At 28.3% G+C, this 13,703-nt stretch overlaps 1 protein-coding gene and 1 pseudogene across 1 annotated transcript; one reads left to right on the top strand and one right to left on the bottom strand.

Annotated features, from left to right (window-relative positions):
• The first annotated feature begins 2,076 nt into the window (after positions 1 to 2,076).
• LOC131175526 (stellacyanin-like) lies at positions 2,077 to 2,824 on the top strand (annotated as a pseudogene).
• Positions 2,825 to 10,169: 7,345 nt separating this feature from the next.
• Positions 10,170 to 11,846, bottom strand: LOC131175258 (transcription factor MYB1-like). Its single transcript, XM_058138967.1, has 2 exons — positions 11,711 to 11,846; positions 10,170 to 10,486 (listed from the first exon to the last, which is right to left on the bottom strand). The coding sequence occupies exons 1-2, from the start codon at positions 11,844 to 11,846 to the stop codon at positions 10,170 to 10,172; spliced, it is 453 nt and encodes a 150-aa protein (XP_057994950.1).
• Positions 11,847 to 13,703: the final 1,857 nt, after the last annotated feature.

Here is a 13,703-nt window from a genome sequence, read left to right on the forward strand (position 1 = left end):
GAGTGAAATGCAACATAAACAACATCTTCACATCATAACATCAAAAAGGTAATTTGGAGCACTCACGCACCTTTAACATCAATCATAATATATGGGAGCTGATCCCCTATACAGCTCTCTTAAATCCAACTCAGTGCGTGAAGAACTCAGCTCGGACTTCCACTTAAATACCAAATCGGGGTCCCAGCGAAGAACTCAAGCCGTGTCTACCCCGAAGGACCGGGTCCCAGCGAAGAACTCAAGCCGTGTCTACCCGTCCTATCCATAGTCCACACCACATCACACGCACGCCAACGCACGCACACTGCTCCAAATTACCACAACAACATACATGGCACTTTAACATTTATCAATGCATCATAAATCGTGCCTAGAGTTTAACTACATAAATATATGCATATAAGTGATGCATGGGCATGCTGAACATATAATAATATCGAAATTACAATTAAAATTAATATTTTACTCACAGACTTGACAATCATGGCGGTGGGCGGAGGAAGAAGGCATTCGGCTCACCTGACAATTATATTACAATTATTTAATACAATCTGACTCAATACAAACAAAGAAAAAGACCAATACGTCCTAAGTCGTGCCGAAAATCCGGCAGAGTCTCCCCTATACCTAGGACCTACCCAACCTGCAAAAGGGCTAAAAACGCACTTCTATATCCACAACCCATATATCAACAGTTCAATCATATCACACAACCTCCCGCCCATCAAATCAGTCATCCATCACAATACGCAAAATTTCAATTTAGTACTTATTATTGATCATTTTTGCAAAAACTGCCCAAACAAGCTCTAAAAATTATAAAACTTTGCCCCGCGGTCCTTAGCAATATTACTAAGCTATTCCAAAAAGAATCGTAATTTTCTAAGCTACCACGAATATTTTATGGATTTTTAATCCTATTTAAGCACTAGAAAATTACGAAAAAGCAAGGTTCGGGTTTACCTTTGCCGATTCCGACTTCGGGAACGCGCTCGGGACGTCTGACAATGGGGGGCTAGCCAAAACCTCGGTCCAATTCGGAGACCTTTCCGGTAACGGGTCTGTCTGGCCGGAATTTCGCAAACCTGGTCAACTGTCGAATTTCCGCGAATCGAGGATACCTACACGAAGCCCATAACACGGGGGTTAGTACATAAATTTTTCAGAATTTTCTAAGCTCATTAAATGCTCGGAAAAACACTGCGAAGTTTCGTGGGACCCACCGAAAAACGGTGTAGGAAAAATTCGAAATTTATGTCGTTGCGAAGCTCTCGACGAGTGGAGCGTGCTGGTAGCCTCGGTTTTCTCGTGGGATTCACGGTTTTCGAGAAATCTAGCCCAAAAGTCGAAATGGGCTAAAATCTTCCCGAGCAAAAATCGGACAAACCGCTCGATGGATTTCGGCGTTCTTGGTGTCTATGGAAAGCTCTCGCCGAGTAGATGATTTTGGACACAAGACCCGGTCCAATTGGTGGCCGGATCGGCCGGATTTGGCCGGGGAAGCTGAATCGACGCAGCGGGCGTTGGCGCGTTTTCGGCCGTTCGAGCGCGGCCGGCTGCTGGGAGGGTCGGCGCTACGGCCTGGGTCAGGTGGTGGCCGGCGGGGGTGGGGAGGAGAGAGAAAAGAGAGAGAAAAGGGAGAGGGACGACGCGCGCGGGGAAGAAAAAGGGAAGAAGGAAAAAGGCCGGTCCGATTCGACCGGTCCGGTCCGATCCGGTCAGGTTCGATTCGGCCGGTTCGATTCAGAATATAAAATTTTGAATTTTTACTCTACCTCGGGACCGAAAACGAGGTCCAAAAATTCCGAAAAAATTCTATAAAACTCAGAAAAATACGTATACTCCAAATATATTTTTAGTTTTGCCACGTGGTCTTTAAATTAATTTTTAAAAATCATCAAAGTTTATATTTTCGAAAAATCGAACCCGATTTTTAAAATCCGAAAAATCTCAAAAAAATTCCTAAAATTTAAATAAAATTAAAATACCAAAATACTCATAAAAATTAAAATTTCGGGGTGTTACAGAAAGATACATTGGAAAGCAACCTGAGCTGATTAATTACCAATTACGATCATGTCTAGCCGTATAAGCTTGGTTGGGTTGTTTTTTATTGTTTCAGCTGTGGCAATATCATTACAAGGTGCAAATGCTGCTACAACATACACAGTTGGAGACAGTTTGGGATGGACCATTCCTCCCAGCAACTCTGTTGGGTACTACGAGGACTGGGCTAGCAACTAGACATTTCAGATTGGGGACTCTGTTGGTAAGCATTACTTCATTATTCTAGCTTTTTGCTTTCTGTCCAAACTGAGAAATAGGCATATACGCATCACCAGGCTAAGCTATATGTATGTATTTCTCAGTGTTCAACTGGAATGGGACACACACTGCAACTGAAGTATTCAGCGAAGAGAAATATGAAAATTGCACCAAGACAGGATTGGAGATACTGACGAGCGGAGTTTCTGTTCTTCTTAATGCAAATGGGACCCGATACTTTGTATGCTCCGTTGGCACCCACTGCGAGCAAGGTATGAAGGTGGCGATCAAAGTTGGAAATGGGATACCACCACCACCACCACCACCACCACCCTCAGCAGCTCCTACCCTTCCCGTTGGCTCCTTGGCTGCTGTCATCTCCTCCATATTCATACTCTTCTTCAGTTACATGTAAATGGCCAGGTCCATACAGATGTGGCCTTGTATTTCTTTGATTGGGTGTGACTGATTCTAGTTGCGAGCCTTTTCCAGTCTGCCTTATCCTCCACATGCATAAACTTAATAGGTTAATTATATATATGTATATATAGTTGAATAATCCCCTTCACTCATTTATGTATATATAGTTGAATAATCCCCTTCACTCATTTCTTATCTCTTCTTGCTTTTCTTTTTATACATAATTTTGCTTAATTATTCCTTATTTTTTTAAAACAAAAAATACTTATTTCTCCACACTCTTGAGAGGATATTCTGCATCTCTATTCAACTGATAGAGGAGAATTCGCTGTCCTTTAGAGAAGATGCCCTTTGCATAATTATTAACGAAAATGAGATTAAATCTGAATTTTTAATAAAAAACTTGATTAATAAAATTATTATTTTTTTAAAATATCTTTTTTATCCGAAATAATATGTAATATGCAAATTAGTTTAAAATTATTTTCTGCATACCAATTCGAAATAATTTCACCTTTCTGAAAATTTACGAGACTCAAATGATCCATAATTAAGAGAACACAAATTCGAAGATCTGATCAGACCCTTGAGCCTCAAATTATTTTCTTTGAATCCTAACATATGTAATTTTTTTTTTTTGGCCTAATATTGTTTTTGATAGGTAATAATTAAATGCCACTTGAGGCAAAAACATTTATAATTTTGGCTTTGTAACCAATTAAGTGTAAGAAAAAAAATTGTTTAATTTTTTATTATTGAGATGGGAATTGCACCAATTTAAATTTTTTGTTTTGCGATTTATATTATGTTTAACTAATTTAGTGAAATTTTAAAATTTTGTGATTATTTAAAAGATTTATTTATAAAAATGTAAAAAAATTAATAAATAATAAAACTTATTTTATATATATATATATATATATATATATATAAGGGTGTAAACAAATTGAGCTAAACCGAGTTTTGAATAGTTCAAGCTTAGCTAATTATATTTTTTTTAGATTCGAGTTCGATTTAAATTTAAATATTCAAGCTCAAATTCAATTTATTATAAATATATTGAGCTCAAACTCAATTGAAATATTGTTGCACTCATTTCATATAGGCATTTTAGGATAGTTTTACATTTATTTTGCCCTTAGATTTTAATATATTTTATGTTTTTAGATTTTAGCTTTTTTGTCAACTTTAGTTACTTTATATTTAATTTTTATAATTTTGTAATTAATCCTTTCAAGTAGTCAATTTTTTTTCTTCTTTTCCTTTTCATATCTTCCTCTCATTTTCATTATTTTAAAAATCTAAAATATAACAATTTAAAATTATAATAAGAGAAACATATTTTTTTAGATAAATATATACAAAAATATAATTAGACTTTTTTATAATCAATTATCAAAAGCAATAACCTAACCAAGATTTACTATTAATTAAAAATAAAAAAAAAATATTCATGAACATGAGGATATTAACAGATTAAAATTGATTTGTATTTAAACTAAATAAATGTAAAAAAATTAAAACCTCGTATAATCACATGCAAGATATATTTTTTATGTAAAAATTATATTAATCATCTGAAATATTATAAGATACATTAATATTAAACATAAAAAAAGGAAAATCAATCTATTTTAGTGTATATAAATATCAATGAATTTGTAAAGATATTAGTTTCATTTGATATGGGCAATAATAATAAAATCCTAGTTATTGTATTCACATGCAACTACCTTTGTAAGAATAATACTTGTGACATAAAAAAGCTTAAGAAATTTAAAGACTTATAAATAGATTTTACTCATTGTAAAAAACAATATAGTGAAAAAAAAAAATATTATAAGTCAAAGTTAATTAAACTTGAATTTTATTGCACGAAAATAGTTGTAAAAGTAAAAACTATCCGTTACTAATATTTAAAAAAAAAATCTATAAATTTATGATTAATAAAATATTTATCATTAAATAGGGTTAGAATTTTATATATATTAATATACATGTAAATTTTTTATTTATTTGAATAGTTAATGTTTAATAATAATTTTATAATTATGTTAATTACATAGTTATTTTTTAATAAAAATTTTATAATTTAACATTAAAAGTTTTTTAAATATTTAAAATAATTGAAAATAAATTAGCATAAGTGAGATTCAATATTTATTGTTATTTATTAATTTGATTACAATAAATTAAATAATTTTTAATGAATTAATAATATATATAGGATTAAGAATATAAAATTATAATAAGATTTTTAGTATAAATATAATTACTATTAAAATAAATTTAAAATTTTAATTTAAATTATTTATAGTAATATTAGAAATTGATATTATTTATAGATGTAACGATGGACAATCACTAAAAATTATCAGCAATAAATTTTTATAAAATAGTTTCTCATTATTTAAAGCATTAGTGACAGGTAAGCCATCATTAAAATTTATTGACAACAACTTTATATCTGATAGCTTCTCATTTCTTAAAGTATTAGCGAAAAACATACTGTCGCTAAAAGTAATTAGCGATCAAAAGTAATTAACGATGAATATTCAACACTAAATCCGTAAAATAATTATTATTTATTAAAAAATTATTTCTTTATAATAAATTGAAAAATGTCAATTATATATAATTCTTCTTAAAGGAAACTATTTTATTATTATTTCTTTTTCTTTTAGTTCTATAATTTTTTTATTTAATATATATATATATATATTTTTTGTATCGAAATATATTAGGAACAATTCAAGTAAGGTCAGAAGAAGTAGAGTAGCTCGAACAAAGTGGTGGGAGCTCAAAGGAGTAAAGCAAGTGAAGTTCAAAAATGAGCTTCTCGAGTCCGAAGTATGGAAGCTAGATATGGAGGCCAATGATATGTGGATACAGATGGCATCAAAGATTAGAGAAGCAGCTAAAAAAGTACTTGGAGAGTCTAAAGGACGTGGACCACCCTCAAAAGAGAGATGGTGGTGGAATGAGGAAGTACAAAAGGCAGTGAAGAGAAAAAGGGAATGGTATAAGAAATTACCTAAATGTGATAATAATGAGACATATGAACAGTATAAGATAGCAAAGAAAGAGGCAAAAAAGGCAGTTAGTCAAGCAAGAGCACAGGCCTTTGAAAAGTTATATGAGAAACTTGGAACTAAAGAAAGGGAAAAATATATTTATAGATTAGCAAGGAGTAGAGAAAGGAAATGTCAAGATCTCAATCAAGTTAAGTGCATTAAGGATAAAGAAGGAAAAGTGTTGGTGAAAGATGAGGACATTAAAGAAAGATGGAGAAATTATTTTAATGATCTCTTTAATAATAGTCAAAATGGTAATAGCATGAATATAGATTATAGAACAATAGAAAAGAATGTAAATTATACTAGAAGGATTCGATCTTTAGAAGTAAAGGAAGCACTTAAGAGAATGAAAGTGGGTAAAGCCTGTGGACCCGATGAAATACCAATTGAAGTGTGGAAGTATTTGGGAGATATGGGAGTGGCATGGTTAACTAAATTATTTAATAAGATTCTAAACTCAAAGAAAATGCCTGATGAATGGAGGAAGAGTATTTTAATACCTATTTTTAAAAATAAGGGAGACATACAGAGTTGCTCAAACTATAGGGGAATTAAACTCATGAGCCATACTATGAAGTTGTGGGAGAGAGTTGTGGAGCATCAACTACGTCATGATACTTCTATCTCTCTCAATCAATTTGGTTTCATGCCCGGTCGTTCAACTATGGAAGCGATCTTTCTCATTAGGAGCTTGATGGAGAAATATAGAGATGTGAAGAAAGATCTATACATGGTTTTTATTGATTTGGAGAAGGCTTATGATAGTGTTCCAAGAGAGGTCTTATGGAATGTGTTAGAACAAAAGAGGGTATCTATTAGGTACATACAAGTATTGAAAGATATGTATGAAAGAGCAACTACTATTGTACGCACAGTGGGAGGGGACACAAGAGATTTTCTGATCTCAATTGGATTACACCAAGGATCAGCCATAAGCCCTTACCTTTTTACATTAGTTTTAGATGAACTGATGAAACATATACAAGATAGTATTCCTTGGTGCATGATGTTTGCGGATGATATTGTTCTGATAGATGAGACACAAGAAGGAGTCAATAGAAAGCTAGAACTTTGGAGAAGTACTCTAGAGTCAAAGGGTTTTAAGTTAAGTAGAACGAAGACAGAATACATGCATTGCAAGTTCAGTGAAGGCCAAACTGGTGATAGGGAAGGAGTTAGTTTGAATGGAGTGGCACTGTTACAAAGTAATCACTTTAAATATCTAGGCTCAGTCCTTCAAGTGGATGGGGGATGTGAGGAGGATGTTAGTCATATGATTAAAGCCGGATGGTTGAAGTGGAGACGTGCTACGGGAGTTTTATGTGATCGTAAGATTCCCAATAAATTGAAAGGAAAATTTTACCGTACAGCTATACGACCGGCTATGTTATATGGTAGTGAGTGTTGGGCACTGAAAGAGTCGTATGCATCTAAGATAAGAGTTGCAGAGACGAGAATGTTAAGGTGGATGAGTGGCCATACTAGACTAGATAAAGTCCGTAATGAGAGTATTAGAGAAAAGGTAGGAGTGGTGTCAATTGAAGATAAGTTGAGAGAAGGGAGATTGAGGTGGTTTGGTCATGTGAAGCGTAGACATACGGAGGCTCCAGTTAGACAAGTAGAGCACATTAGATTAGAGGATAGAAAGAAAAAAAGGGGTAGACCTAAATTGACTTGGAGGAGAGTTGTACAACATGACTTAGAAGCATTACACATTTCTGAGGATTTAACCCAAAATCGTTCAGAGTGGAAAAAGCGAATCCATATAGCCGACCCCAAATTTTTGGGATAAAGGCTTAGTTGAGTTGAGTTGAGTTGAGTTGAGTTGAGTTAATTACATAGTTATTTTTTAATAAAAATTTTATAATTTAACATTAAAAGTTTTTTAAATATTTAAAATAATTGAAAATAAATTAGCATAAGTGAGATTCAATATTTATTGTTATTTATTAATTTGATTACAATAAATTAAATAATTTTTAATGAATTAATAATATATATAGGATTAAGAATATAAAATTATAATAAGATTTTTAGTATAAAAATAATTGCTATTAAAATAAATTTAAAATTTTAATTTAAATTATTTATAGTAATATTAGAAATTGATATTACTTATAGATGTAACGATGGACAATCACTAAAAATTATCAGCAATAAATTTATATAAAATAGTTTCTCATTATTTAAAGCATTAGTGACAGGTAAGCCATCATTAAAATTTATTGACAACAACTTTATATCTGATAGCTTCTCATTTCTTAAAGTATTAACGAAGAACATACTGTCGCTAAAAGTAATTAGCGATCAAAAGTAATTAACGATGAATATTCAACACTAAATCCGTAAAATAATTATTATTTATTAAAAAATTATTTCTTTATAATAAATTGAAAAATGTCAATTATATATAATTCTTCTTAAAGGAAACTATTTTATTATTATTTCTTTTTCTTTTAGTTCTATAATTTTTTTATTTAATATATATATATATATATATATATATATATATATATATATATATATATATATATATATATATATATTTTGTATCGAAATATATTATATATACTTACAAACTTAAAATAGAATTCTAATAGAAAAAAAAAAAAAAACCTTTTTTTTCTCTTTTCAACGATCCTAATTATTTTTTTTTTTAATTTTCTAGTATCATAATTAATATAAAAAAATTATCCATTTTAAAATTAATTTTCATTTTCTTTATCCAATTAAATTTAGTTTTTAATTGTTGTAATACTAAATCATTATCAGTATTTTTAAAAATTCTAATATTTTTCTCCTTCATACATTTATATATTACATAGATTTTTATGAATAAGTTCCCTTGTAAAGCTTTTTAAAGTGACTAATTTATTAGCATTAAGAAGCTACAAAATGAGATTCTTTTATTTTCATCTTGGCTTTATAGTAGATTAATGGTAATTACACTATTTGTTAAATTACAATTTAATTTTTAAAAATCAACAATTTAGTTTTTGCATTTTTAAAATTAAATAATTTAGTCTTTAAATTTTTATAAAACCTACAACTTAGTCATACCATTAGAATTCCATTAAATTACCTTTAATTTTACAAAAAATATAAAAATACCTTTATTTTTATTTTTAATTTGAAAACAATTTAGTCTTTAAGCTTTTATTTTCTTAATAATTTAGTTCTCGAGATTTTATTTTATTAAAGATTTAATCCATATATTTTTAAAATATGGGTTCCATTAAATTAAATATTTAAATTTAAACTATTAAAACATGAATTAATTACTTTAAATCCTTAAAAATTTGATTAATTATGAAATCATTCATTTATTTTACAGTTATTCTTAAATATTATAACTATTTATAAACAGGCCTTTATAATTTTGTAAAATTTTATTTATATCTTTATTATTTTAATAATGTATAAATAATTATATATATATATATATATATATATATATATATATATATATATATATATATACATATATATATATGTGTGTATATAAATATCAATCTATAGTATTTTTATATATTATATTATATGATATTTCTATATATAAAAAAATAAAAAATATGAATATGAACACAAATTGTTATTAAAATAAATCTTAAAGGACTAAATTATTTTTAAAATTAAAAATAGAGTTAAAAACATTTTGATATTTTTGCTTAATTTAATGGGAAATTCGTCGTAATTTTAACGATAGGAACTAACTTGTAGGTTTATTAAAATTTTAAGTACTAAATTACTTAGTTTTAAAACTACAGGAACTAATTTGTAGGTTTAACCAAATTTTATGAACTAAATTGCTAACAAAATAAAATATGAAGGATTAAATTGTTTTCAAATTGAAAATATAGTTAAGGACATTTTAATTATTTTTTTTAGAATTAACGGTAACTTAACTGAAATTCTAACCGTAGAGATTACGTTGTAGATTTTGTCAACTCTTAGAAATTAAATTATTTAATTTTAAAAATATAGAAATTAAGTTGTAGATTTTTTTCAACTCTTAAGAGACTAAATTGTAATTTACCTTTGTTTGTTTTGTTGAAGTTCTTTTACAAGAATTAATTTGAAATACAAAAAACTATAATAATCCTTTGAAGGAAGATTTGAGGGGGAATGTTAAAAAAAGGCAGAAAAACGCTTGTGTAGATGCCCAGACTGAATACATTATTTTTCACCATTATATATATAGGCTAAGTTACATTATGATAAAAAAAAAAAAAATTCACACAATTGAACCATTGCGTTTGTAAAGTATTCTGAATCAATAATCTTGAAAAAATCTTCCACATTAAAATCATTTGAAATTCTCCCTTCCCACACAGCTGCAATGGTGATTTTTCAGTTTCGTAGCTTGTAAAGTTTGCTGATATGATATTGGTTACATTGCCCTATTAACTAGTTGAGTATATCTTGTTTCTGGGTTTCAGCTGTGATTGAAGATGTAGGTTGTTGTTGTTTTTGCTTGTCAAGTTTAGGCAAGGGGTATTGCAACACTTTCGCCTTCTTAGCTAAATTAGTGTTCCAATGATTCTTTATTTCGTTGTCTGTTCTACCTAGAAGTCTTCCTGCTATTAGAGACCATCTGTTGCCTAAGAGCTTGTGGAGCCTGATAATGAGTTCTTCTTCATCTTCTGAGAAGTTCCCTCTCTTTATTCCAGGTCTCAGGTACTTCAACCAACGAAACCTGCAGCTCTTTCCACATTTCTTTAGACCTGCATGTCCTATAAAATGTATGTTAAAATGTTTCTTGCAATTTATGAATCAATTTCTTTTCGTTTCTCTAATATATCTATGCTGATTTTTTTGCCAAAGCATCATGCATATATCCCAATGGACCTAGATTTAACCTCTGATAAAAAAAAAAAAAAAAAAAAACCCTCTTTGGAGAAGAGGTAAACCTTTTTCATAATTGGTAAATATTTAAGATTTAAAGCAATTATAGTGAAATTTCAAAATCAATTAAAGAAAAATTGAATTCTATTAAAAAAAAATTATATTCAATGCATTTTATTGCTATAGACTTTAAGGTTTGGTTACAATTGCTCTCAATTTAAAGGTTAGATATGTGTTTCAAAATTAAAATGTTTAGATATAATTATCAATTAGAGAAAACATTTAACCTTTTCTTTTCAATTAGCTTAAAAAAAATAATACCTTGGTTATATTTCATCTCATTAGTAAGTATAATAATGAGTATAATAATGAATTAAAGATATAAAATGTATGGTGGAACTCACTTATTAAATAGATGAGTCACACATGTCTGTATCTTGTATCTTGGGTACACAATGAATTGGGTCTATGCAAAAAAAATTCTCATCCTGTGATTTTTTTTGTCCAACCTTAATTCATTATTTGAGATATTTATTGTCTATACCTTATTCATTATGAACTCAATATACAAAATATATGATAGAACCCATCTATTAAATCCCAACTTTTTATATTTTAGATCTATGGTAAACTGCATTCACATAAGAATTTCCCAATAATCCTATTGGGAAGATTATATAACACTCTCAATATACACAAAATTAGTACTTTTTCTCTTACAAAAAAAGTAAACCCTTCTAATAATATGAAAAGTAAGTTTTATATAATAGCAAGATGTATTAGGTATATCTAATAATCTCTTGTCCATTGTTCTTATAAAGAGGCAAACTTATAATTAGCTTTTTGAGAAATTTTCAAGCCAATAATTTCAATGAAATCTTTTATTGATTTTTTTATTTTACTATGTTCTATTCTATATAAAGTTTTTCTATTTATAAAATATATTATACATTAAATTTACAAAAATAGCGATAATATAGTTATTCTTATTTGTATTAATTAACAACTACTATCCGAGGAATGTTTATATCCAATGCTAACTTCAAAATTTGCATATATACTCTAAAAAAATGTACTTTACAACCAATCAGGAAGTATTTTACCTTTTTTTTTGGCAACCCTATCCAATTTCCCTTCACCATGTATGGAGACATAATCCATGAGCATTTTGTCTTCAAGAGCAGTCCATGCTACTCTGTTGTATCCTTCCTTTGAAGAGGAAGATGATGTTCTTTCCATCTCTCTCTCTAGATCTCTCTCCCTCTATCTTTCGAAAGGAAAGGCTAATGACTATTGGCTATTGAGTGATTACAATGATTCTTATAGGCGTCCAATGCATGGCTGCTTGCCTTGTTGTCTGAACAGTGGACCACTGCTGGCTAGATGAAGCAATAATTAACTAGGGCGTTTGTGTATGAACGAAAGAGCAAGTGTTCTGCATGTAATTTTTTTTTTTTTTTAACTTAAATCCATGAACTTAAATGGATCCACTAATAACACCTATTTTTTTATTTTTTTGTCTGACATGAACATGATTGGATCTAACATGAATAAGAAATCCCTCCATCCCAATTCTGGCATGGAATATCTACCCCGGATAGGGATAGTTTTTTTCACCCCAATTAATTATAATTTTATATTTGTATATTATAATTTTGCATTACATAAATAACGCGTTATTTATTATTTAATTTTTCTTCAATTATCATTTAATAATATTTAAAGTTTAGTGTAAATGTATTATGAAACATATAAAACTTGTTATTTGTAAACTGAACACCTTCAATTCTAAAAACATCTCATCTCATTTTGAATTTTTATAATTTAATAAATTTTAAAAAATCAAATATATAAATTAATCCCATTAGTGATATCTTCAATTAGTTTTTTTTTTATTTTGATATTAAATATGATGGCAAAATTAACTTATTTCTACTTTTTAAAGTTCAAACGTGAAATATAATGTTTTTAGAAGTTAAGATATTATTAAAAGAATACATTTTTTATTTACTTTTAAATAATTATAAAATTAACAAAAAAAAAAAGAAATTATTGTCTTAGCCTGATTTATTAAGAATTTATATAAATATATGAGATTTATATTTAATAAGTGGATTTCATCATATATTATATTTTGTATTCATAAATAAGTCTAGACAAAAAAAAATTCAAAAAAAAAAATGTGGATGTATACCGTGCAACCCCACCCTAGTCCAGAGCCAGCCTTACTTATCCTCCACATGCATCAACTTTATCATTTTAATTATATATATGTATATATAGTTGAATAATCCACTACACTTGTTTCTTATCTCTTCTTGCTTTTTTTTTTATATACATAATTTTTTCTTTATTCAATTGATAGAGGAGAGTTCGCTGTTTTTTCTAGAGAGGATGCCCTTTGCATAATTATCAACAAAGCTGAGCTTAAATCTGAATTTTCAATTGAAAAACTTAATTAATAATAATATATAAATAATTTATATATATATAATATTTTTATATATTATATTATATTTTTGTATATAAAAAAGGAAAAAATATGAATATAGACATAAATTGTTATTAAAATAAATCTTAAATGATTAAATTATTTTTAAAATTAAAAATAGAGTCAAAAGCATTTTAGTATTTTTACTAAATTTCATGAGAAATTAATCATAATTCTAATGATAAGAACTAACTTGTAGGTTTATTAAAACATTAATTACTAAATTACTTGGTTTTAAAACCACATAAACCAATTTATAGGTTTAACTAAATTTTAGGGATTAAATTGCTAATAAAATAAAATATAAATGATTAAATTATTTTCAAATTGAAAATATAGTTAAAGACATTTTGATATTTTTGTTCAAATTAACAGTAACTTAACTGAAATTCTAATTATAGGGACTAGGTTCTAAGTTTTGTAAATCTTAATAATTAAATTATTTAATTTTAAAAATATAAAAATTAAGTTGTAGGTTTTTGTTAACTCTCATAGGCTAAATTATAATTTAATCTTTTTTATTTTATTGAAGTTTTACAAGAACTAATTTGAAATACCAAAAACTATAATAATCCTTTGAAGGAAGATTTGAAGGGGAATGAAAA

Source organism: Hevea brasiliensis, chromosome 17 (genome assembly GCF_030052815.1).
Source record: "Hevea brasiliensis isolate MT/VB/25A 57/8 chromosome 17, ASM3005281v1, whole genome shotgun sequence".
In the NCBI taxonomy this organism is placed as follows: domain Eukaryota; kingdom Viridiplantae; phylum Streptophyta; class Magnoliopsida; order Malpighiales; family Euphorbiaceae; genus Hevea; species Hevea brasiliensis.

Coding starts and splice junctions, on each gene's coding strand:
- LOC131175258 (XM_058138967.1), bottom strand. CDS start 11,846: ATGGAAAGAACATCATCTTCCTCTTCAAAGGAAGGATACAACAGAGTA. Junction 10,487..11,710: donor TAGGGTTGCCAAAAAAAAAG/GTAAAATACTTC, acceptor TAGGACATGCAG/GTCTAAAGAAATGTGGAAAG.